The sequence below is a fragment of the Osmerus mordax genome, chromosome 5, assembly GCF_038355195.1.
Source record: "Osmerus mordax isolate fOsmMor3 chromosome 5, fOsmMor3.pri, whole genome shotgun sequence".
In the NCBI taxonomy this organism is placed as follows: domain Eukaryota; kingdom Metazoa; phylum Chordata; class Actinopteri; order Osmeriformes; family Osmeridae; genus Osmerus; species Osmerus mordax.
The window spans coordinates 3,556,413-3,581,246 of record NC_090054.1 but is presented as its reverse complement, the minus strand read 5'-3'; the positions used below and the strand labels follow the sequence as shown (position 1 = coordinate 3,581,246).

At 53.8% G+C, this 24,834-nt stretch overlaps 2 protein-coding genes across 7 annotated transcripts in view; both read right to left on the bottom strand.

Moving 5' to 3' along the window:
* The window catches only part of zgc:172136 (uncharacterized protein LOC566376 homolog), a 69,442-nt gene that overhangs the window by 26,639 nt on the left and 17,969 nt on the right, over positions 1 to 24,834 (bottom strand). The gene's annotated exons all lie outside the window — the stretch shown is intronic.
* The window catches only part of fam135a (family with sequence similarity 135 member A), a 39,506-nt gene that overhangs the window by 5,591 nt on the left and 9,081 nt on the right, over positions 1 to 24,834 (bottom strand). For 2 of the 6 annotated variants that reach the window (XM_067236284.1, XM_067236283.1), the window contains 14 exons: positions 22,574 to 22,653; positions 19,333 to 19,472; positions 19,051 to 19,121; positions 16,453 to 16,626; positions 15,988 to 16,114; positions 11,953 to 12,106; positions 10,679 to 10,756; positions 7,620 to 7,669; positions 6,907 to 7,065; positions 6,538 to 6,611; positions 5,333 to 5,487; positions 2,517 to 4,713; positions 1,738 to 1,898; positions 94 to 185 (listed from right to left, as the gene is read on the bottom strand). In XM_067236284.1, coding sequence (XP_067092385.1) covers positions 94 to 185; positions 1,738 to 1,898; positions 2,517 to 4,713; positions 5,333 to 5,487; positions 6,538 to 6,611; positions 6,907 to 7,065; positions 7,620 to 7,669; positions 10,679 to 10,756; positions 11,953 to 12,106; positions 15,988 to 16,114; positions 16,453 to 16,626; positions 19,051 to 19,121; positions 19,333 to 19,472; positions 22,574 to 22,653 — 3,712 coding nt within the window. Of the gene's footprint in view, positions 1 to 85; positions 186 to 1,737; positions 1,899 to 2,516; positions 4,714 to 5,332; positions 5,488 to 6,537; positions 6,612 to 6,906; positions 7,066 to 7,619; positions 7,670 to 10,678; positions 10,757 to 11,952; positions 12,107 to 15,987; positions 16,115 to 16,452; positions 16,627 to 19,050; positions 19,122 to 19,332; positions 19,473 to 22,573; positions 22,654 to 24,834 lie in introns of all 6 variants that reach the window. The other 4 variants (XM_067236286.1, XR_010876657.1, XM_067236285.1 and 1 more) reach the window with 4 other exon arrangements.

Below are 24,834 nucleotides of genomic sequence, written 5' to 3'. Positions count from 1 at the left end.
TGGTTACCTGGTTACCTAGTTAGTTTAGTTAACTGGTGGGGTTGGTCACCTGGTTAGGTTAGTTAGCTGGTGGGGTTAGGGTTACCTGGTTACCTGATTGCGTTCAGACATGAGGAAATCTATTCTGGATCCAGGCAGTCCTAGCTCCAGGTAGGTCTTCACCAGCCTCAGGTCTGCACTGTTACCTGGAGGAGAGGATGAGGAGAGGAATAGGAGGAGGAGAGGAGTAGCATAGGTAGGAGAGGAGGAGAAAAGGAGTAGGAGGAGGAGGAGAGTGGCATGGGTAGGAGAAAGATAGGAAGAAGAGGAGGAGGAGGAGGAGGAGAGAGGAGGTAGGAGGGCAGGAAATGTGAGACACAAAGTTAACAACAAACCCAGGACCGGTCCAGATCCACCAGGTCCAGGATCTCAGGTCTAGCCTGTCTGGAAACATCACTCATGCTAATCCTCATCACCACATGCTGCCAACCACACACACAGCCCCATCCAGGCCATGGACACACACACACACACAGCCCCATCCAGGCCATGGACACACACACACACATAGCCCCATCCAGGCCATGGACACACACACAGCCCCATCCAGGCCATGGACACACACACACACATAGCCCCATCCAGGCCATGGACACACACACACACATAGCCCCATCCAGGCCATGGACACACACACAGCCCCATCCAGGCCATGGACACACACACAGCCCCATCCAGGCCATGGACACACACACAGCCCCATCCAGGCCATGGACACACACAGACACATAGCCCCATCCAGGCCATGGACACACACACAGCCCCATCCAGGCCATGGACACACACAGACACATAGCCCCATCCAGGCCATGGACACACACACACACACAGCCCCATCCAGGCCATGGACACACACACAGCCCCATCCAGGCCATGGACACACACACACACATCCAGGCCATGGACACACACACACACACACACACACACAGCCCCATCCAGGCCATGGACACACACACACACACACACACACACACAGCCCCATCCAGGCCATGGACACACACACACACATCCAGGCCATGGACACACACACAGCCCCATCCAGGCCATGGACACACACACACACACACAGCCCCATCCAGGCCATGGACACACACACAGCCCCATCCAGGCCATGGACACACACACAGCCCCATCCAGGCCATGGACACACACACACACACACACACACATCCAGGCCATGGACACACACACACACACACATCCAGGCCATGGACACACACACACACACAGCCCCATCCAGGCCATGGACACACACACACACACACACACACACATCCAGGCCATGGACACACACACACACACAGCCCCATCCAGGCCATGGACACACACACACACACACACATCCAGGCCATGGACACACACACACACACACACATCCAGGCCATGGACACACACACACACACACACACATCCAGGCCATGGACACACACACACACACACACACACACACACACACACACATCCAGGCCATGGACACACACACACACACACACACACACATCCAGGCCATGGACACACACACACACACACACACACACATCCAGGCCATGGACACACACACACACACACACACACACATCAAGGCCATGGACACACACACACACATCCAGGCCATGGACACACACACACACACACACACACACACACACACACACACAGACACATCCAGGCCATGGACACACACACGCTTCTCACCATCCAGGCCGTGGACACACACCACCAGGTGGATGCCCTCCTCGCTGCTGTCGTCCTCCTCCAGGCTGAAGTAGGGCACTGTGGAGGCCAGGCGCTCCACCTCGCTGTACAGGAAGCCTGGCAGGCGCAGCTGCCGGAGCTCCTCACGGCCCTGGAGGAACCTGGGGGGGGAGAAGGAGGAGGGGGGGAGGAGGAGGAGGGGGTTAGAGTGAGAGGAGGGGGGGGGAGGAGGAGGAGAGGGGGTTACAGTGAGAGGAGGGGGGGGGAGGAGGAGGAGGGGGGTTACAGTGAGAGGAGGGGGGGGGGGGAGGAGGAGGGGGGTTACAGTGAGAGGAGGGGGGGGGAGGAGGAGGGGGGGTTAGAGTGAAAGGAGGGGAAGGAGGAGGGGGTTAGAGTGAGAGAAGGGGGGGGGGGAGGAGGGGGGCGGGGAGGAGGAGGGGGGGGTAGAGTGAGAGAAAGGGGGGGAGGAGGAGGAGGGGGTTAGAGTGAGAGGAGTGGGGGGAGGAGGAGGGGGCGGGGGGGAGGAGGAGGGGGCGGGAAGGAGGAGGAGGGGGTTAGAGTGAGAGATGGGGGGGGAGGATGGGGGGGGTTAGAGTGAGAGGAAGCCTGGCTTGAGTGTAGCGATGCGCCAACATTTTACGTGAAGGTTACATTAACGACCATGTAACTGCATCTAATGTCTTATAGTAACAACACTGCAGTTACATGATATTCACATTACGACAGCACGTCTCTGCAGTCAGAAAAACTCAAAAAAAGCCAGTGAAATCTCCACTCACGCTTTCACATGAGACGCAGGGGCCTTCTCAAACCACTGCAGGGCTGAGGGGGCGGGGCCCCGGGAGGCTGGGGGCGGGGCCTGGGAGGAGGAGGGGCCAGGAGGGGGGCGGGGGCAGGCCCGCGGGGGACCGCCCCTGGGCTCAGGGAGATGCTCCAGCCCAAACTGCTCAAACAGCAGACTCCTCCCCTGCGCCCCCCGGTCCCCCTCCGCCTCCTCCTCAGTCACCCCATTGAGGAAGGCAGAGCCATCGCCTTCCTCATAGAAGCCGTTCTCGATCATCTCCTGGTCTTCCTCCTCCTCCTCGTCCTCCACCTGCCCTCCAGGCCCGGGTCCCGCCCCGAGCCCCAGGGTGATGGCCGACGTCTCCACGGGCCCGGGTCCCGCCCCGAGGCCCAGGGTGATGGCCGACGTCTCCACGGGCACGGGTCCCGCCCCGAGCCCCAGGGTGATGGCCGACGTCTCCACGGGCCCGGGTCCCGCCGCGAGCCCCAGGGTGATGGCCGACGTCTCCACGGGGCTGATCTCTGACACGTCCGTACTAGAGCGAGAGCCAAAGTAGTTCTCCACCATGCCTTTCTTCACCAGGTCAGTGCTGCTGGTGGCTGAGTTACTGGAGGGACAGGTGGTCTGGGCTTCCACCCCAGAGACCCCCACCCCTTCTGGGGGCCCCAGGCCCTCAGGGGCCCCGGCCAGCCTGGAGCCTGGGTCCAGCTCAGGCGGATTGGTGGAGGTTTGGCAGTCAGCTGGAGGTGTGGAGCTGAGGCCACCTGGGCGGAGAACCTGCCCAGGCAGGGTGCAGCGTGCTGGGGCCAGGGTTGGGGCCAGGGCCCGGTCCGGGTGGAGAATGCTGGTTCCGGGTCTGCTGTCGGGCTCGCCAGAGAACACCAGGCTCTGCTCCTGGACCAGAACGCTGGACTTCCTGGTGGGGCCCTCGGCCCCACTGGAGGCCGTGGACGCCTCACCCTCCTCGTCCGACGGCAGGGAGGTGATGGAGGTCAGGGAGGACTGGACCCCACTCACACCGCTGGTGTTCTCTGGGAAGAGCCCCGGGGTGGAACAAAGGGGGGCCGGCTGAGGGGAGGGGCTGAGGGGGGGCCTGTCTGGCTGCAGGGGGGGGGAGTCTGCTGCCAGCCCCACCCCTCCAGCCTGGAGGCCCGGGGCCAGGGAGCTGGGCTCGCTCTCCATGCCCGAGTCGGAGAGACGTGAGGAGGCAGAGGGGGCAGCTCCCAACCCCCCATCCTGGAGCCTGGTGCTCTGCAGGGAGGCCAGCCCCGGTCGGGACCCCGGGGGGCCCGGGTCTGTCCGACAAGGGAGCAGGACTGTGACCTTGTCCCCAAGGTAGGGGTCTCTAGGGCTTGGCCGAACCTCGATGTGCCTCAGCCCAGAAGAACCAGCAGGACCAGGAAGTCCAGCAGCTCCAGGGTCCCCAGTGGAGCCAGGGCTGTGCTTCAGGCTGCAGGGCTCCAGGGGGAGGGTCCGATTGGGGGCAGCAGCCCCAGTGCCGGCCTGGGGCTTGTTCTGAGCGTCCAGGCTCAGGAGGGTGGTGCTGTTGCTGGACAGGCCAGCAGCCTCCGCCCCCAGCCAGTCCGGCCCAGCACCTGGAACAGCACCTGGAACAGTGCCTGGCCCAGCGCCTGGAACAGCACATGGAACAGCATCTGGAACAGCACCTGGAACAGCGCCTGGCCCAGCGCCTGGCCCAGCGCCTGGCCCAGCGCCTGGCCCAGGTTCAGGGAAAGGGGCCTCCCCTTCAACCAGACCGCCAGCGGTCCTGGGGGGCAGGTCTGAGCTGGGCTCCCCCAGCAGGGCCTCCCTCTCCTCCCTGGGGGTGAGAGGAGTTTCGCCCCCCTGAGGTGCACTTCCCCCGCCCCCAGCACCTCCAGAGATCTTGAGGTTCTTGTACCCGACCAGCACCACAGAGTCCCTGGACCCCTGGCGGATCAGCTTCTTGCAGTTGTCAGTCTTGGCGTTCTTCTTCAGCTTGGCGGCCTTGCCCTTGGACTTGGGCAGCGGGTCGCAGCTGTCGGGCCAACTGGTGTCCATGACGACGTGGCGAGGGTCGGCGGGGGGGCTGGGGCAGGCGGCGGAGGAGGGGGGGCCGGGGGTGTAGTCCCGGGGGCCGGTCCTGTCGGGGCGACCAGACGTGGAGCCTCTCCTGGGCACGTGCTGCCCACCCAGCCATGGCCCGTCACGATCTGGGGAGGGCAGGGGGGGGAGACATCCACACATGAAGGGTTTCTACTGTTCTACTCTACCCTACTTTGTTGTTGGTAGGATGATGTCTTTCGGTGGCCGGAAAGATGCACGACAATTAAAAGGGTCGACTTAGTTTATTCTAACGATATCGGATCACGTAACCAGTCAGGACAGAGTGGTTAGATGAGTCAATGGATCACAAACGTCCTTATATACAATGGATAGACAGTAAATATAGATTCCACAGAACGTGTCCTTAAAAGGCAAGCAATGGTCAGCAAGTTTGTGACAACATGGTAACTCATAGGAGTCTGTTTCTGCCTATTTCCTACTTCCTGTCTCCAGTGAGTCTGGCCACACTTCATATCTATCAGTGGACTGTAAAGAGGCCTCAGAAGGTGACCTCTTGACCTCAGAAGGAGACAAGTCTTCTCTTCTACAAAAACTCGTATTGCGTATCAGTTGTACTCTTCTTTATTATACACTTCTTTATTGTTCTCTACTTTATTGTTATCTACTTTATTGTTATCTACTTTATTGTTATCTACTTTATTGTTCCCTACTGTACCCTACTTTATTTCTCTCTACTGTGCTGTGTGTGGGGCCAGTTGTACTGACCCTCAGTGATGGAGGCCAGGTATCTGTCCTCAAAGATGATTGGCAGAGAGTTGACGTCCCCGTCCAGGTCAGCGCATTCCACAGGAAGTGGGGGAAGAGACAGGAAGTAGTTGGAGCTCTTGATGGCAGTAGTCATCTGCTGGTGGCTGTGGGCGCTGAGAGGAGCAGGCCAGGGGTCAATTACTACATCAAATACTTTCAAATAGTTGTGGATTCCAAAGCAGGTTGCCCATTACAAGAAATCAAAGAGTAAAATTAAAGGCATCTCAAATATTTTTTGTATCAAGTAGGACAGTACTGAAGGGAACTTCACTTGCTGGATTATTATTATTCAAGGAGAAAGTGAGAAAGGGGGAGGAGGAGGTGGCAGAGGAGGAGGTGGGAGAGGGGGAGGAGGAGGTGAGACTGGGAGGAAGTGAGAGAGGAGGAGGTGAGAGAGGAGGTGGGAGAGGGGGAGGAGGAACTGAGAGAGGAGGTGAGAGAGGGGGAGGAGGAGCTGCGAGAGGAGGAGGTGAGAGAGGGGGAGGAGGAGGTGAGACTGGGAGGAAGTGAGAGAGGAGGTGAGAGAGGAGGAGGTGAGAGAGGGGGTGGGAGAGGGGGAGGAGGAGCTGAGAGAGGAGGAGGTGAGAGGGGGGGAGGAGGAGGTGAGAGAGGAGGAGGTGAGAGAGGGGGAGGAGGAGGAAGTGAGAGAGGGGGAGGAGGAGCTGAGAGAGGAGGAGGTGAGAGAGGGGGAGGAGGAGGAAGTGAGAGAGGGGGAGGAGGAGGTGAGACTGGGAGGAAGTGAGAGAGGAGGAGGTGAGAGAGGAGGAGGTGAGAGAGGAGGTGGGAGAGGGGGGGGAGGAGCTGAGAGAGGAGGAGGTGAGAGAGGGGGAGGAGGAGCTGAGAGAGGAGGTGAGAGAGGGGGAGGAGGAGGAAGTGAGAGAGGGGGAGGAGGAGCTGAGAGAGGGGGAGGAGGAAGTGAGAGAGGAAGAGGTGAGAGAGGGGGAGGAGGAGCTGAGAGAGGAGGAGGTGAGAGAGGGGGAGGAGGAAGTGAGAGAGGGGGAGGAGGAGCTGAGAGAGGGGGAGGAGGAGGTGAGAGAGGAGGAAGTGAGAGAGGAGGAGGTGAGAGTGGGGGAGGAGGAGGTGGGACTGGGGAGGAAGTGAGAGAGGGGGAGCTGAGAGAGGAGGAGGTGGTGAGGGGTGACAGGTGTGTGTGTGTATCTTACTGCAGTTCCTGATAGGCCAGAGCAGTCTGTCTGGGGTGCTCCAGGCAGAAGAACGCCTCTGCAAACCTCCTCACCTACACACACACACACACACACACAGTATTCTCTCTCTGCTAGACTCTAGTTGATAAGAAATCTGCTTAAAAAAAGGAGGAAAAATGGCCTCTAAAGACCTTTGTAATTTTAAATTGTATTCTTTTTCCAGACGCTTTCATCCAAAGCAACATGCAAATGGTGCATACATCACTTCCCTGCCTGATCTGTTTGATATGTCATTGTTATTCTTTATATGTACCCTACTAAATAAACTCCATCCTAACCTGACCTAACCAACATGAGTGTCTGTGGAGATGCGCTGGCTGTTCTCACTCTGAGGGTGTGGTGCTCCACGGCCAGCAGGGCAGCGACTCCGTCCTGCAGGGACACCACCTCCAGGAACTGTCCCCAAAGGGCCATGAGCAGGGAGCACAGCTGGGCCAGGTTCATGTTCACCAGCTCCGCCAGCTCGTCTGGGCTCTCTGCCTTCTGCTGCAGGGACACAGCCCCCCCGTCAGACACCAGGGGGCGCCGAGCACACCACGGATACACAGGAGCGCGGACGTGCAACACACACACACACACACACACACACACACACGCACGCACACGCACACACACGCACACACACGCACACACACGCACACACACGCACACACACGCACACACACACACACACACACACACGCACACACACGCACACACACACACACACACACACACGCACACACACGCACACACACGCACACACACACACACGCACGCACACACACGCACACACACCCTTGAGCCTCAGACACACACCCAGACATGCACATGGATGAACACGTGTTCATTAAACACACACAACCTAAACAACCAACCAATATAAAAACACAGGCTACATTTGCCGCATGTTAATAATAATTAACATTATTAAATCAACAGGGAGAACTTGTCAGAGGTCAAAAGGTAAAGAGGTGAACGACCCACAGGAAATGAGTTTATCATCATGATCATGTATGACATGCGTGCTGTGTGCGTGCGGTGAGCATGGAGGATCCTACCTTGACCTGGTCACACAGGTCGGCCAGCCTTCCCTCCACGTCTACCGTCTCTGGGGGAGGAGGAGCACACGTCAGACTGGGGCCCTGGACACGTTACTACACACTGCTGTTTAGTGGAGGCCTGGAGAGACTGCTGCTTATTACATACAGACGGGTCACAGACAGGCAGACAGACAACTAGATAGGCAGCTTGACAGACAGGCAGGCAGGCAAACAGCTGGACAGACAGACATGAGAGTCGAGTGCACACACAGACAGACAGTGGGAAAGACAGACAGGTGAGTAGAATGCACATAGACAGACAGACAGGTGAGTAGAATGCACAGACAGACAGACAGACAGACAGACAGACAGTGGGATAGACAGACAGACAGACAGACAGACAGACAGACAGGTGAGTAGAATGCACATAGACAGACAGACAGACAGGTGAGTAGAATGCACAGACAGACAGTGGGACAGACAGACAGACAGGTGAGTAGAATGCACATAGACAGACAGACAGACAGTGGGACAGACAGTGGGACAGACAGACAGGTGAGTAGAATGCCCATAGACAGACAGAGTGGGACAGACAGACAGACAGGTGAGTAGAATGCACATAGACAGACAGACAGGTGAGTAGAATACACAGACAGTGGGACAGACAGACAGACAGGTGAGTAGAATGCACATAGACAGCCAGACAGACAGGTGAGTAGAATGCACAGACAGACAGACAGTGGGACAGACAGACAGGTGAGTAGAATGCACATAGACAGACAGACAGTGAGAAAGACAGACAGGTGAGTAGAATGCACAGACAGACAGACAGACAGACAGTGGGACAGACAGACAGGTGAGTAGAATGCACATTGACAGACAGACAGTGGGACAGACAGACAGGTGAGTAGAATGCACATAGACAGACAGACAGACAGTGGGACAGACAGACAGACGAGTAGAATGCACATAGACAGACAGACAGTGGGACAGACAGACAGGTGAGTAGAATGCACATAGACAGACAGACAGTGGGACAGACAGACAGGTGAGTAGAATGCACATAGACAGACAGACAGTGGGACAGACAGACAGGTGAGTAGAATGCACATAGACAGACAGACAGTGGGACAGACAGACAGGTGAGTAGAATGCACAGACAGACAGACAGACAGTGGGACAGACAGACAGGTGAGTAGAATGCACATAGACAGACAGACAGTGGGACAGACAGACAGGTGAGTAGAATGCACAGACAGACAGACAGACAGTGGGACAGACAGTGGGACAGACAGACAGGTGAGTAGAATGCCCATAGACAGACAGAGTGGGACAGACAGACAGACAGGTGAGTAGAATGCACATAGACAGACAGACAGGTGAGTAGAATACACAGACAGTGGGACAGACAGACAGACAGGTGAGTAGAATGCACATAGACAGCCAGACAGACAGGTGAGTAGAATGCACAGACAGACAGACAGTGGGACAGACAGACAGGTGAGTAGAATGCACATAGACAGACAGACAGTGAGAAAGACAGACAGGTGAGTAGAATGCACAGACAGACAGACAGACAGACAGTGGGACAGACAGACAGGTGAGTAGAATGCACATTGACAGACAGACAGTGGGACAGACAGACAGGTGAGTAGAATGCACATAGACAGACAGACAGACAGTGGGACAGACAGACAGACGAGTAGAATGCACATAGACAGACAGACAGTGGGACAGACAGACAGGTGAGTAGAATGCACATAGACAGACAGACAGTGGGACAGACAGACAGGTGAGTAGAATGCACATAGACAGACAGACAGTGGGACAGACAGACAGGTGAGTAGAATGCACATAGACAGACAGACAGTGGGACAGACAGACAGGTGAGTAGAATGCACAGACAGACAGACAGACAGTGGGACAGACAGACAGGTGAGTAGAATGCACATAGACAGACAGACAGTGGGACAGACAGACAGGTGAGTAGAATGCACAGACAGACAGACAGTGGGATAGACAGACAGGTGAGTAGAATGCACATAGACAGACAGACAGTGGGACAGACAGACAAGTGAGTAGAATGCACAGACAGACAGACAGTGGGACAGACAGACAGGTGAGTAGAATGCACATAGACAGACAGACAGTGGGACAGACAGACAGGTGAGTAGAATGCACAGACAGACAGACAGTGGGACAGACAGACAAGTGAGTAGAATGCACAGACAGACAGACAGTGGGACAGACAGACAGGTGAGTAAAATGCACATAGACAGACAGTGGGACAGACAGACAGGTGAGTAGAATGCACAGACAGACAGACAGTGGGACAGACAGACAGGTGAGTAGAATGCACATAGACAGACAGACAGTGGGGCAGACAGACAGGTGAGTAGAATGCACAGACAGACAGACAGTGGGACAGACAGACAGGTGAGTAGAATGCACAGACAGACAGACAGACAGTGGGACAGACAGACAGGTGAGTAGAATGCACATAGACAGACAGTGGGACAGACAGTGGGACAGACAGACAGGTGAGTAGAATGCACAGACAGACAGACAGACAGACAGTGGGACAGACAGACAGGTGAGTAGAATGCACAGACAGTGGGACAGACAGACAGGTGAGTAGAATGCACAGACAGACAGACAGACAGTGGGACAGACAGACAGGTGAGTAGAATGCACAGACAGACAGACAGACAGACAGACAGTGGGACAGAGACAGGACACACCAGGTCTCCAGTGCTATAACTGTGACAGAATGATGTGAGTCACCTAACTGAACAGAAACAAAACCACAAAGCTATGAGTGTGTGTGTGTGTGCGTGTGTGTGCGCGTGCGTGCGTGTGCATGTGCTTGCGTGTGCGTGTGTGCGTGCATTACAGCTGAGTGTGACAGTAGGGTCAGTCGAGTGCTCGTTAGGAGCGACTGGAGAGTGGTTCAGGTGAGCAGGAGTGATAAAAGACAGGAACTATAGAACAGAGGGATGATGAAGGAGAAAATGGGGGCAGGAAAGGCAGGAGGGACGAACCAAGGGAAGGAGGGAGGGAGAGATGGAGGGACGTACCTATGGAGACGTGTCTTTGGTCTCTGGGATAGGGTCTTCTGAGAACTCTCTCATATAGGACTTGCATGCTGGACTTGGCTAGTAGGATTGTACATATAGGCATGTTTAACCTTGCTCTGCCCTATGCGAGTGAAGGGGGAGGCAGGATTCTATGGTACCTCTCATGCACATTAGGTGTTGGGTGAGTCAGCAGGAGGGGCTAGTCAGAGTAGGTGGGTGATGTGCAGGCTTGTGTGTGGGGGATGGGGGCTCATTCAAGTCTGCTTCATCTCAGGTGTCTGGGCTCCTGTACTGGAACACCGCTATATTCCACCAGCTGATGCAAGTGGTAGAGCTCACTGGATCTTTAGTACACTAGCTGGTTTTTGAAATCAGCAAGTTACACTAGGTTAGTGATGACACTAGGGTTAGTTAGTACACTACATGAGTCCACTAAGTCAGTAAGTACACTAGGTTAGTTAGTAAGTACACTAGATTAGTAAGTACACTAGATTAGTTCGTACTCTAGGTGAGTCCACTAAGTACACTGGGTTAGTTAGTACACTAGGTTAGGTAGCACACTAGGTTAGTGAGTACACTGGCTAGGCTCCTGGGAGCTGTCAGGTGTCAGGGAGATACTGATTGGATGGAACGAGGAGGGTTCAAAATGGGGGGAACCAAATGACATGCAACACAATGTGACAGTGAGCAGCACTTCACTGCATCAAAACAGAAACGGTCTAGAAGGTTGTCTGTCTGGATGGAACATACTTTTAATAATTATACAGTATATCCATACATATATAATTATAACAAACAAAGGTCAGTGGTGGTAGCTATATTAATCTATTAAACAAAATAATATCTTAGTCATTGTCTAGGTGTTAAAATCTATCTGAATAATAATCAACCTGCAACAGTGACACCAAAAAGCAGACTCACACTAAAAATGGAAAAATGAAACCATAAAACAACATAACTGAGTGGTATTCGCAGTGTGTGGCCTTTGAAGTGAAGTGTATAGAAGGTTTTTAAGTGATATGATCCTCTTTAAGGCTAGGACAGTGTGTTATGGAGTTAAGCTAAGTTTAGCTAGGCTAGGCTAGTGTTTTAGGGGCCATGGCTATGCTAAGCTAGGCTAGGTCAGACAAATGTGTTCAGGGCCCTGGCTATGCTAAGGAGTCCTATGATAGGTCCTATGTTGTGTCCTATGTTATGGTATTCTATGCTATGCTAAGGGGTCCTATGCTATACTACGGTAATGGTGCCTGTGCTAGGGGGATGCATCAGCCTACCTAGCTCCATGCGGTGAGAGGAGGGCAGCTCCTGGGTGACGGAGGAGAAGTAGGAGAACAGCCCCTGGTAGGCCAACAACAGGCTGGCACACAGGCTGTGGTGCAGGCTGAAGGCATGCTGCAGACACTGGTCTGACACCAAGAATGTATGACCCTGGAGAGGAGGGAGGGGGAGAAGGAGAAATGAGGGAGAGGAGAGGAGAGAGGAAGGAGGGGGAGGAGGGGAGAAGAGGAAGAGGAAGGAGGGGGAGAGGAGGGAGGAAGAGAGGAGGGAGGGGGAGGAGGGGAGAAGAGGGGAGGGAGAAGGAGAAATGAGGGAGAGGAGAGGAGGGAGGAAGAGAGGAGGGAGGGGGAGGGGGAAGAGGGGAGGAGAAGGAGAGGGAAGGGGAGAAGAGGAAGAGGGAGAGGAGGGAGAAAGAGAGGAGGGAGGGGAGGGAGTGGGGGTAGGGGAGGAGAGCACAGAGATATGACGGAAAGGTCAGACTATAAAGAATGGATTAGACCCATCATGTATCAGATTGTTACGACTGCATTTGTCCTTGGCTGGGCAACAAAGGTCAGTGTTGGAGGAGCCTTTACTGAGCAGTGTGCCGGTCCAGACACGAGGCTGCTCCTCCCTGCAACTCAGATGAACATGAATCCTGTACACACACCATGACACTGCAGTACAGAGATGTGGAAAGGCCACCCTTAAAGAGGAACTACACACCCCAACCTTGGCCCGCTCGCAGGGATTTTCAATCATATTCATTGTGGCGCTTCCTCAAATGCTCAGAGTGATGTGTGAACACAGCCAGTTACCATCCACAGCCCTCCCTGTGTTACATCTGGGCACCTTGATGAGGCCTCTCGTTCCATAAGTCACTCATTTATTCCATCTTTCAACCACTAGGGGCCGAAATACCTGAAATCTACCACCAAATGAATAAACAAAACATGCTGGTCAGAATCCAGGTCAGGATTGATGTGTGGCCATGCGTGAATCAGCCACAGGGGTTTAAAAGAGGTTTGGGTGTTTAGCTGCTCTTCAAAGATACTGCTCAACTAAAGGGCTCTGTAACTGTTGAGGTGCTACGCTGGTCTGGGATGAAGCTGGGATGAAGCTGGGATGATGCTGGGATGATGCTGGTATGATACTGGGATGATGCTGGGTCCACGAGGGACTCATCCTCTGCACTGACACTCTGCAGACTCACCATTAGAACACTGGAAGCACTGAGCAGGAAAGAGACCCCAGTAGAGTAAAAATGTTTTTTTATTCTAATTCAAATAATTAAGAGACACGGACAGACTACTGGGCTCCGTGACTCCTCGATTCAGCCGGCCGCACTTTATTATCTCTACTCTCTTCGCAGCGACTTCCTCCTTCACAATCAAAGGTCCCTTTTTCTAATACTACCTGCCTAACATTACAACAGCCACCACAATAATGGGTATCACACCTTTTAAATAACCTGAAAGTTGCATTCACGGTTTACCAGCTCAAACAAAAGAAGAAATCCTGTGCACAATGCACTGCCCGAGATTAGTCTATTATATTTAGTCCACAGATGTAGAGGGGAACAAAACATATTCTTAAGTATCTGGTAAGTTGTAGTAGAGAGGCCACCTTCTTTATTTATCAAATGCAACTTTCCGTTTTACACATCATGCGCTACTGCCCTTGCGTAGCCCGCCATCCACACTTGGAGCTGGAGTCTCAATGTTACTAATAACCAACACAAAACCACAATAGACACTTTCAACCGTATGGTAACACTGTATATTATACAATGCCTGTCTTGTAGGGATGTGCATCTCCCTCACTGAGGACGATGCAATACACATCTCGATGCACTGCCAACGATCCAATACATTAGATACATAAAAGCAACTACTAGTGTGATAAGATTCACCCCTATTGCGATGCAGTGCGATTCGACACAATGCGATTCAACAAGATGCGATGCGAAAGAATATGATGCTATGCAATTTAATATGGTACATTATGATTTATTTATTTGTCAGACAGCAAATCATAAATTAATTTGAAAAAAGTGAACGTTTTACTTCACATATTAAACATAGTCTCTGACAAAAGATCAAATCGAATCAGGCCTGGACCTTGCCTTAAACCAGTCCTTCTTTCCTGTTGTATGTGTTCTCTGAATGTAAAAAAGGGTAAACTTTTACTGGCAGTCACAAGCTGCTGTAAACACTGTCATAACACCTCACACACTAAATTGAACTCAGACGTCCTACTTTTTCTCAATGACTCAGCTATCTCTCGTCTTTGTCGTACACAACAGGGATTTGTTTCTCGGAAAGCAGCTTCCTGTTGTTGCTCGGGGTACCGGTGGAGCTAGCCACTGACTGTAGCCATAGCTGAATTCGAGGGGGAGGCAGACATCTCCACACAAATACCATGTAGCCTCTTCAGGTGACTACCTAAATTAGCCGTGCTGCCTGTGTACTTTATAGCGGCACAACATATCTTGCCAATTGCATGGGTCTTGTCAAATTGACCATCTTTCTTTGGAAAATGTCGAAGTGTTGCCAAACCTTGGATTTATTGCAATTTGTAGGAACATGTCACTCTTCCTCCGCCATGATAAAACTTGCTCGAACACGCCTCCAACTCGCGCGAAACTTGGCCGAGAGACTTGACGAGAATCGGAAACTGACAGCAGTGGAGATGTGAGCGCGCATATGAAACAGAGAGGAGGAATCTATCTAAATATAAAATTATTGGTCACAAATCTTTGGTCACTTTTCTAAATACTAAAGGTGTTCACTTACACACGATATCTATATAAATACATCGTATTATACCGATGCAAAGATGTTAGAAAAGATGCATCGCGATTTCATCCCACATCGTCATCAATCGCATCGTGAGTTTTAATGCCGAAGCACCGATGAATCTTACCATCCCTACTGTCTTGTCCTTCCAAAAGTTGTTAAAATGAATAGGCTAAGCATGTAACATCAAGTAAGCCTATATAATATCCTAACTAATTAAACTTGGCTCTCATTTTTGCAATAGCCTTCTTGGACAGTGTCCTGACAATAACTGGATCTAATTAGACCATTGACAGTTTATGATGTCCCTGTGTGTTTATACTTTTTACTGGGGACAACAACGCGATCAGTCAGCTGACTGTAAAATGTTGATAATGTTGGGCTACTTTAGACCAACTGCAGTTTAACATGCAACGTTCATTTTCCGACCTTGCCTTTAGCTCCGTGCAAGAAGCGCCATCTAGCAATTATTACGTGTCAGGAACGACACTCGGGGGTCATTTGACCAATGAGTAGGGAAAACGGCTTGGTGCTTCTAGTGTTAATCAACCTGAGACAGAAGTAAGGAGGAGGGAAGGGGGAGATGAAGAGGAGAAAAGGAGAGGAAGATGAGAGAGAGAGAGGAAGACGTGAGAGCAGGGGAGAGAGAAAGAGAGACAGACAGAGAGAGAGGGAGGAGGAGAGCAGCAGAGGAGAAGAAAGACAGAGGACAGAGAGAGAGAGAGAGAGAGAGAGAGATGGGAGAGAGAGAGAGAGAGCGAGAGAGCGAGAGCGAGAGAGAGAGAAAGAAGGGGGGGAAGGAGAGAGAGAGAAAGATGGGAGAAGAGGGGAGAGAGAGCGAGAGAGAAAGAGAGAGAGAGAGAAAGAAGGGGGGGAAGGAGAGAGAGAGAGAAAGATGGGAGAGGAGGGGAGAGAGAAAGAGAGAGCGAGAGAGAAAGATGGGAGAGGAGGGAAGAGAGAAAGAGAGCGAGAGAGAGAGAGAGGAAAAGGGGAGAGGAGAGCTCTTGTTCAGCCTGGCTGGGTCTGCTACACTGAGGCCTACTTAACTAGCTTCAGCTAAACCTTGAAACTTCCTCCCAGGCCAGTCGTTAGATGTGGATTGATCTTTTGGAGGCTCCATCATTCCAAATGTGCTAGGCAAGACTAATCAAGCACGTCGATGTACTAAAAAAGCACAAAAACACATTTCCGAAAATATGATTTAAAAACAGCCTTTCTTCCCTGGATGGTGTGTGTGTCTGAAGGTTGTCTTACATCAGGGGACACCTGCTTGACGTAGCTGGAGCCAAAAACCACATTCTCCAGAGGAGGAATGACCGAGTCTTTACTCTGGGCTGGAGTGCTGCGGTTCAGCCAGGTGCTCTTCACTGGCCGTGGGAAACTACACACACGCACACAAACACAGAGAGACACAGTAGTATTAAGCTAGCATTTGTGAATTGGTCTGGCAATGTCAGGCTAGGTGAATTTAGCTCACCTAGTGTCAGCTAAATAAGTACTATTACATCCCACTAGTATTATATCCCATCCTCTATGTCATTTCCTGCGCTTTTATATCGTATTTTGTCCATGTCAATACCTGCACTGCGCATTAGTTAATTTCCTGTCTTGTGCACTGTGTCATTTCCTGTCCTGTCCACTACATCATATGCTGGTCCTGTGCAGTACATTAAATCCTGTCCTGTGCGCTAGGTGACTTCAGGTGTCAGGTGCTCTGACCTGATGAGGGGCTGGTGCAGGGCCACCAGGGATGCGTGTATCGCCATGGAGATGACGGACAGGTGGAAGTAGTCGAACATGACGTTGATGTGCTGGTGGATGCCTCGCTGGAGGCTGAAGTGGAGACGCAGTGTTCTGCTGCTGATGCTCTGGAGGGAGCTGGGCTCCTCAGGCCTGGGGAGGGGGGGGGGGGGTAAGGAGGGAGGGGTTGGGACAGGGAGACAGGGGGGGGGGGTAAGGAGACAGGGGTAGGGACAGGGAGACAGGGGGGGGGGGGTAAGGAGGGAGGGGTAGGGACAGGGAGGGAGGGAGGGGGGGTAAGGAGGGAGGGGTAGGGACAGGGGGGAGGGAGGAGGGTAAGGAGGGAGGGAGAGGGAGGGGGGGGTAAGGAGACAGGGGTAGGGACAGGGAGGGAGGGAGGGGGGGGTAAGGAGGGAGGGGTAGGGACAGGGAGGGAGGGAGGGGGGGTAAGGAGGGAGGGGTAGGGACAGGGGGGAGGGAGGGGGGTAAGGAGGGAGGGGTAGGGACAGGGAGGGAGGGAGGGGGGGGTAAGGAGACAGGGGTTGGGACAGGGAGGGAGGGGGGGGGGTAAGGAGACAGGGGTAGGGACAGGGAGGGAGGGAGGGGGGGTAAGGAGGGAGGGAGAGGGAGGGGGGGGTAAGGAGACAGGGGTAGGTACAGGGAGGGAGGGGTAAGGAGGGAGGGGTAGGGACAGGGAGGGAGGGAGGGAGGGGGGTAAGGAGGGAGGGGTAGGGACAGGGAGGGAGGGAGGGGGGGTAAGGAGGGAGGGGTAGGGACAGGGAGGGGGGTAAGGAGGGAGGGGTAGGGACAGGGAGGGAGGGGGGGGGGTAAGGAGACAGGGGTAGGGACAGGGAGGGAGGGGTAAGGAGGGAGGGGTAGGGACAGGGAGGGAGGGAGGGGGGTAAGGAGGGAGGGGTAGGGACAGGGAGGGAGGGAGGGGCAAGGAGGGAGGGGCAGGGACAGGGAGGGGGTAAGGAGGGAGGGGTAGGGACAGGGAGGGAGGGAGGGGGGGGGTAAGGAGACAGGGGTTGGGACAGGGAGGGAGGGGGGGGGGTAAGGAGACAGGGGTAGGGACAGGGAGGGAGGGAGGGAGGGGGGGTAAGGAGGGAGGGAGAGGGAGGGGGGGTAAGGAGGGAGGGGTAGGGACAGGGAGGGAGGGGGGGGGTAAGGAGACAGGGGTAGGGACAGGGAGGGAGGGGGGGTAAGGAGGGAGGGGTAGGGACAGGGAGGGAGGGAGGGGTAAGGAGGGAGGGGTAGGGACAGGGAGGGAGGGAGGGGGGGTAAGGAGGGAGGGGTAGGGACAGGGTGGGAGGGGGGGGGTAAGGAGACAGGGGTAGGGACAGGGAGGGAGGGAGGGGGGGTAAGGAGGGAGGGGTAGGGACAGGGAGGGAGGGAGGGGGGGGGTAAGGAGACAGGGGTTGGGACAGGGAGGGAGGGAGGGGGGGGGTAAGGAGACAGGGGTTGGGACAGGGAGGGAGGGAGGGGGGGTAAGGAGGGAGGGGTAGGGACAGGGGGGCGGTAAGGAGGGAGGGGGGGGTAAGGAGGGGGGGGTAGGGACAGGGAGGGAGGGGGGGTAAGGAGGGAGGGGTTGGGACAGGGAGGGAGGGAGGGGGGGGGGTAAGGAGACAGGGGTTGGGACAGGGAGGGAGGGAGGGGGGGTAAGGAGACAGGGGTAGGGACAGGGGGGAGGGAGGGGGGGGTTAGGATGGAGGGGTAGGGACAGGGGGGCGGTAAGGAGACAAGGGTAGGGACGGGGGGGGAGGGGGGAAGAACGAAGATCAGAGAAGGAGAGGGGAGCCAACATCTCTCTAACAGCCTGGACCCCTTCATGATGTATTATTACAAACAGACTAGTGTTGTCACGATACCAACATTTGGACTTCGATGCTGATAGCAAGTGTAGTGTCGCGTTACTCTATACTGAAACGATACACATGATTTCTTCTGAAATGGAGTAACCTACTGTACATTACAGCAGGTTACACTGGACGCATTAGATGTGTTTCAGACTCTGAAAACGGCAACACGAGAATTAGCGTAGGCTACATCTGACTAACGATTGAGCAATAAAACCTCTGGGGGGAAAACATTCTATACCTTAAAGCCTGTATTTGATTGCAAATGAACTAACATGCAACAATAAATATACCTAATGCTGATGGACAATACTATGAGCTAACACACGCAATGGTATTTAATCCAATACAGCTCGACCTAGCAACAGTAGAAAACGTCATGGTTTAGACACTCGCACAAAAGGGGAAACAGGGGAACTGAACTCTCCGAACACCGGCCGCATGTAGCAGAGCAAAGGCGTGATATCACACTCAGGTCCGCTTTTCTTGAAGACACACTAGCCTGCAGCTTTTATCGCTGAGGTTCAACTGCCTGTTCCAGCGCATAAAAGTAGGTTTTTCTTAATGCCAGTATCGTACCGTTCCTAAAAAGCCAGTACCACGGTACGGTACCAAAACCGGTATGCCGTGCAACACTAAAACAGACACCGATGCAGGTAGACAGGGCCTGTTCCTATCCACAGAGAGAACATCCTGGAGAGAGTACGTCTGGGACACCTACGAGTAGTCTCCATCTGTGAAGTAGAGCTCCAGGCACAGCTGGAAGTCCATGTCATTTAGAGACTCCTCCACCTGAGACATGAACACACACACAAACTCCATTAACCTCCACAACAGACCAGTAATCTCAACAGGAGAAAAAAATTTGCGAGGGAATAAAATGTGTGTGTGTGTGTGTGTGTGTGGGAAAGCAAGCTTAAAGCGATTCTCCACAGCAAAACTGATTCCACTCGACCACATGATCACATGACCATGGAAACTATCGTACCACTTCCTGCTTTACCTTCTTCTCGTCCAATAGCATCATGACTTTGAAGACCAGGACGTCGTTGACCACCACTTCCTCATTCTTGTACAGGATCTGAAACGTCTTGCTGCTGATGACGTCTTCCTGGACGGTGGCAGGAAAAGCCAGGTCAGACCCTGGAGGGGAGAGGAGGGAGGAGGAAAGGAGAGCAGAGGAGAGGGGGGAGGGGAGAGGAGAAGAAAGGAGAGGGGAGGAGAAGAGAGGATAGCAGAGAACACAGTGTTAAACATCTACCCAACAGCAGTCTTCTCACTGTACCACATGGAAACTGCTCTACAAACTGCTAACACTAACCGCCCTACAAACTGCTGACCCTAACCGCTCTACAAAACCATTTATGCTTCTGCATTCTGCCTGGTCTCTGCCTTCACTGAGACCTAAGTCCTTCTCAATCACAGGGTGCTGTCTCTGGAGGAGGGGAGCCCTCACTGAACTCAATCACAGGGTGCTGTCTCTGGAGGAGGGGGCCCTCACTGAACTCAATCACAGGGTGCTGTCTCTGGAGGAGGGGAGCCCTCACTGAACTCAATCACAGGGTGCTGTCTCTGGAGGAGGGGAGCCCTCACTGAACTCAATCACAGGGTGCTGTCTCTGGAGGAGGGGAGCCCTCACTGAACTCAATCACAGGGTGCTGTCTCTGGAGGAGGGGAGCCCTCACTGAACTCAATCACAGGGTGCTGTCTCTGGAGGAGGGGGCCCTCACTGAACTCAATCACAGGGTGCTGTCTCTGGAGGAGGGGAGCCCTCACTGAACTCAATCACAGGGTGCTGTCTCTGGAGGAGGGGAGCCCTCACTGAACTCAATCACAGGGTGCTGTCTCTGGAGGAGGGGAGCCCTCACTGAACTCAATCACAGGGTGCTGTCTCTGGAGGAGGGGAGCCCTCACTGAACTCAATCACAGGGTGCTGTCTCTGGAGGAGGGGAGCCCTCACTGAACTCAATCACAGGGTGCTGTCTCTGGAGGAGGGGAGCCCTCACTGAACTCAATCACAGGGTGCTGTCTCTGGAGGAGGGGGCCCTCACTGAACTCAATCACAGGGTGCTGTCTCTGGAGGAGGGGAGCCCTCACTGAACTCAATCACAGGGTGCTGTCTCTGGAGGAGGGGAGCCCTCACTGAACTCAATCACAGGGTGCTGTCTCTGGAGGAGGGGGCCCTCACTGAACTCAATCACAGGGTGCTGTCTCTGGAGGAGGGGAGCCCTCACTGAACTCAATCACAGGGTGCTGTCTCTGGAGGAGGGGAGCCCTCACTGAACTCAATCACAGGGTGCTGTCTCTGGAGGAGGGGAGCCCTCACTGAACTCAATCACAGGGTGCTGTCTCTGGAGGAGGGGAGCCCTCACTGAACTCAATCACAGGGTGCTGTCTCTGGAGGAGGGGAGCCCTCACTGAACTCAATCACAGGGTGCTGTCTCTGGAGGAGGGGAGCCCTCACTGAACTCAATCACAGGGTGCTGTCTCTGGAGGAGGGGGCCCTCACTGAACTCAATCACAGGGTGCTGTCTCTGGAGGAGGGGAGCCCTCACTGAACTCAATCACAGGGTGCTGTCTCTGGAGGAGGGGAGCCCTCACTGAACTCAATCACAGGGTGCTGTCTCTGGAGGAGGGGGCCCTCACTGAACTCAATCACAGGGTGCTGTCTCTGGAGGAGGGGAGCCCTCACTGAACTCAATCACAGGGTGCTGTCTCTGGAGGAGGGGAGCCCTCACTGAACTCAATCACAGGGTGCTGTCTCTGGAGGAGGGGAGCCCTCACTGAACTCAATCACAGGGTGCTGTCTCTGGAGGAGGGGAGCCCTCACTGAACTCAATCACAGGGTGCTGTCTCTGGAGGAGGGGAGCCCTCACTGAACTCAATCACAGGGTGCTGTCTCTGGAGGAGGGGAGCCCTCACTGAACTCAATCACAGGGTGCTGTCTCTGGAGGAGGGGGCCCTCACAGAACTCAATCACAGGGTGCTGTCTCTGAAGGAGGGGAGCCCTCACTGAACTGCACCTCCACGGTTCTTCACTGAAGGTTAGGTGGCTTACAGAAGCTAAACTGAGGGCTTCAGAACATTGCTAAAGTTGGACTTTAGGGTTGTAGGTCATAGTGCGCTGGACATACGGAACCTGGGATTTTACGGCTCTGCGCTCCCAGCCTGGGACGAACTAAGCCTGGGAAGAGCTCAGCTCGGCCCCAGGTAAAGGACCAGGACCAGGACTAGGCCCGTCAGATCCCCTCTGTGTTACCCGACCCAGAACAACACTGGAGACTTCCCAAGCTGTCCGCCTGTATCTTCAGTGACTGGTTCTTTTGTTACGCCTGGCACATACAGAAAGGGCTTGGGGCCAGGCACAGACCCTGGCACTGGGCATCCCAGGGCAGGGACGAGCTAAGAGGCGCTGGCAAGGGAGGAGAGGCGAGGGGAAACAAAGCTAGTGTTGTGAGGAGTAGCTCAACCAGGCCATGTCCACCTCCTGCCAAATGAACTAAATCGGCTTTACTGCAGACATACTTGCCATTCCTTTATAGTTTTGGTTCAGGATGGGGTCGAGCGCAGCTCTGAGAGGGCCGTGGACACGAGGGATGGAGGAGGGATGGAGAGAAGGACGGAATGTTCGGAATACTGCGTTAGCAGCGCAGCATGAGTGCGACATTCTAGAATAAACCTAATCAGCTGGTAACATTTAGGATTCTAAATAACATCGTTCTGCCTCCTGAAACATGCAGATTGTATAGCAGCCAGTGTGCTGGGGACTGGGACAGCAGATAACCAGGGGCTTGGAGCTCATATCACAGGGTTTGACTGTGGAGCTGATGTAGGACTGTAGAGGTGATGTGGGACTGTAGAGCTGATGTGGGACTGTAGAGGTGATGTAGGACTGTAGAGGTGATGTGGGACTGTAGAGCTGATGTGGGACTGTAGAGGAGATGTAGGACTGTAGAGGAGATGTGGGACTGTAGAGGAGATGTGGGACTGTAGAGGAGATGTGGGACTGTAGAGGAGATGTAGGACTGTAGAGGAGATGTAGGACTGTAGAGGAGATGTAGGACTGTAGAGGTGATGTAGGACTGTAGAGGTGATGTAGGACTGTAGAGGTGATCTAGCACTGTAGAGGACATGTAGGACTGTAGAGGTGATGTAGGACTGTAGAGGTGATGTAGGACTGTAGAGGTGATCTAGTACTGCAGAGCAGATGTAGGGGTTATGACCATGAGGTCACCATCACTGACCTGCGGGGTGCAGCAGGCTGGCCTCCACCTTGTGTGGCACGCGTGGGGGAACCTTCATACTGGCACGCAGTTGGTAGAACCTGGGGAACACAGAACAGAACTCTGAAGCGAACATAGAACCCTGAGGGGAACATAGAACCCTGGGAGGAACGTGGAACTCTGGGGCAACATGGAACACTCATCGGTGAAGAAAGGAAGGAAAGGGGAAAGAGAGAGATAGAAAGACAGAAAAATAAATAAAAAATACAGCTGTTTCACCTTGTTTGTAGAAAACTGGTAGGTGACAGCTTGGTTAACTCAATACCAGCTTAGGAAATCAACCCTCAGTCAGAGACGAGAAACAAGACCTTCTAAACGCTAGTTCACCTGAGCTGCTCGATCACTGATGCAAGTACACAGCCAACATAGAGACAACAGACCTGAGGTCTGGCTAAGGCCAGCACTGTTAGCACCTCTTTAGTAGAGACAGGGCTGCTACACCAGCACTGTTAGCTCCTCTTTAGTAGAGACAGGGCTGCTACACCAGCACTGTTAGCACCTGTTAGCTCCTCTTTAGTAGAGACAGGGCTGCTACACCAGCACTGTTAGCACCTGTTAGCACCTCTTTAGTAGAGACAGGGCTGCCACACCAGCACTGTTAGCACCTCTTTAGTAGAGACAGGGCTGCTACACCAGCACTGTTAGCACCTCTTTAGTAGAGACAGGGCTGCTACACCAGCACTGTTAGCACCTCTTTAGTAGAGACAGGGCTGCTACACCAGCACTGTTAGCACCTCTTTAGTAGACACAGGGCTGCTACACCAGCACTGTTAGCACCTGTTAGCTCCTCTTTAGTAGAGACAGGGCTGCTACACCAGCACCGTTAGCACCTGTTAGCACCTCTTTAGTAGAGACAGGGCTGCTACACCAGCACCGTTAGCACCTGTTAGCTCCTCTTTAGTAGAGACAGGGCTGCTACACCAGCACTGTTAGCACCTCTTTAGTAGACACAGGGCTGCTACACCAGCACTCTTAGCACCTCTTTAGTAGAGACAGGGCTGCTACACCAGCACTGTTAGCTCCTCTTTAGTAGAGACAGGGCTGCCACACCAGCACTGTTAGCACCTCTTTAGTAGAGACAGGGCTGCTACACCAGCACTGTTAGCACCTCTTTAGTAGAGACAGGGCTGCTACACCAGCACTGTTAGCACCTCTTTAGTAGACACAGGGCTGCTACACCAGCACTGTTAGCACCTCTTTAGTAGAGACAGGGCTGCTACACCAGCACTGTTAGCTCCTCTTTAGTAGAGACAGGGCTGCTACACCAGCACTGTTAGCACCTGTTAGCACCTCTTTAGTAGAGACAGGGCTGCCACACCAGCACTGTTAGCACCTCTTTAGTAGAGACAGGGCTGCTACACCAGCACTGTTAGCACCTCTTTAGTAGAGACAGGGCTGCTACACCAGCACCGTTAGCACCTCTTTAGTAGAGACAGGGCTGCTACACCAGCACTGTTAGCACCTCTTTAGTAGAGACAGGGCTGCTACACCAGCACTGTTAGCTCCTCTTTAGTAGAGACAGGGCTGCTACACCAGCACTGTTAGCTCCTCTTTAGTAGAGACAGGGCTGCTACACCTGCACTGTTAGCACCTCTTTAGTAGAGACAGGGCTGCTACACCAGCACTGTTAGCACCTCTTTAGTAGAGACAGGGCTGCTACACCAGCACCGTTAGCACCTGTTAGCTCCTCTTTAGTAGAGACAGGGCTGCTACACCAGCACTGTTAGCACCTCTTTAGTAGACACAGGGCTGCTACACCAGCACTGTTAGCACCTGTTAGCACCTCTTTAGTAGAGACAGGGCTGCCACACCAGCACTGTTAGCACCTCTTTAGTAGAGACAGGGCTGCTACACCAGCACTGTTAGCACCTCTTTAGTAGACACAGGGCTGCTACACCAGCACTGTTAGCACCTGTTAGCTCCTCTTTAGACAGGGCTGCTACACCAGCACTGTTGGCACCTGTTAGCATATCTTTAGTATAGACAGGCCTGCTACACCTGCACTGTTCTAAACAAGCTCCCTGCTATAGAAGCGCCCTGGAAAGGTGCTGTTGGAATGACAGTCGTTCCAGCTCCTTGGCTAGCCGGAGAGTGGCAGGGAACCTCCTGTGCCTGCAGCAATTGAGGCTGTCCAGTTCTGGTGTGTTCCAGAATGCACTCAAGTGTTCCAGAATGTTCCAAAATGTGTTTGGACTGGGTTCAGGGTCTGCCAAGGTGCTGTT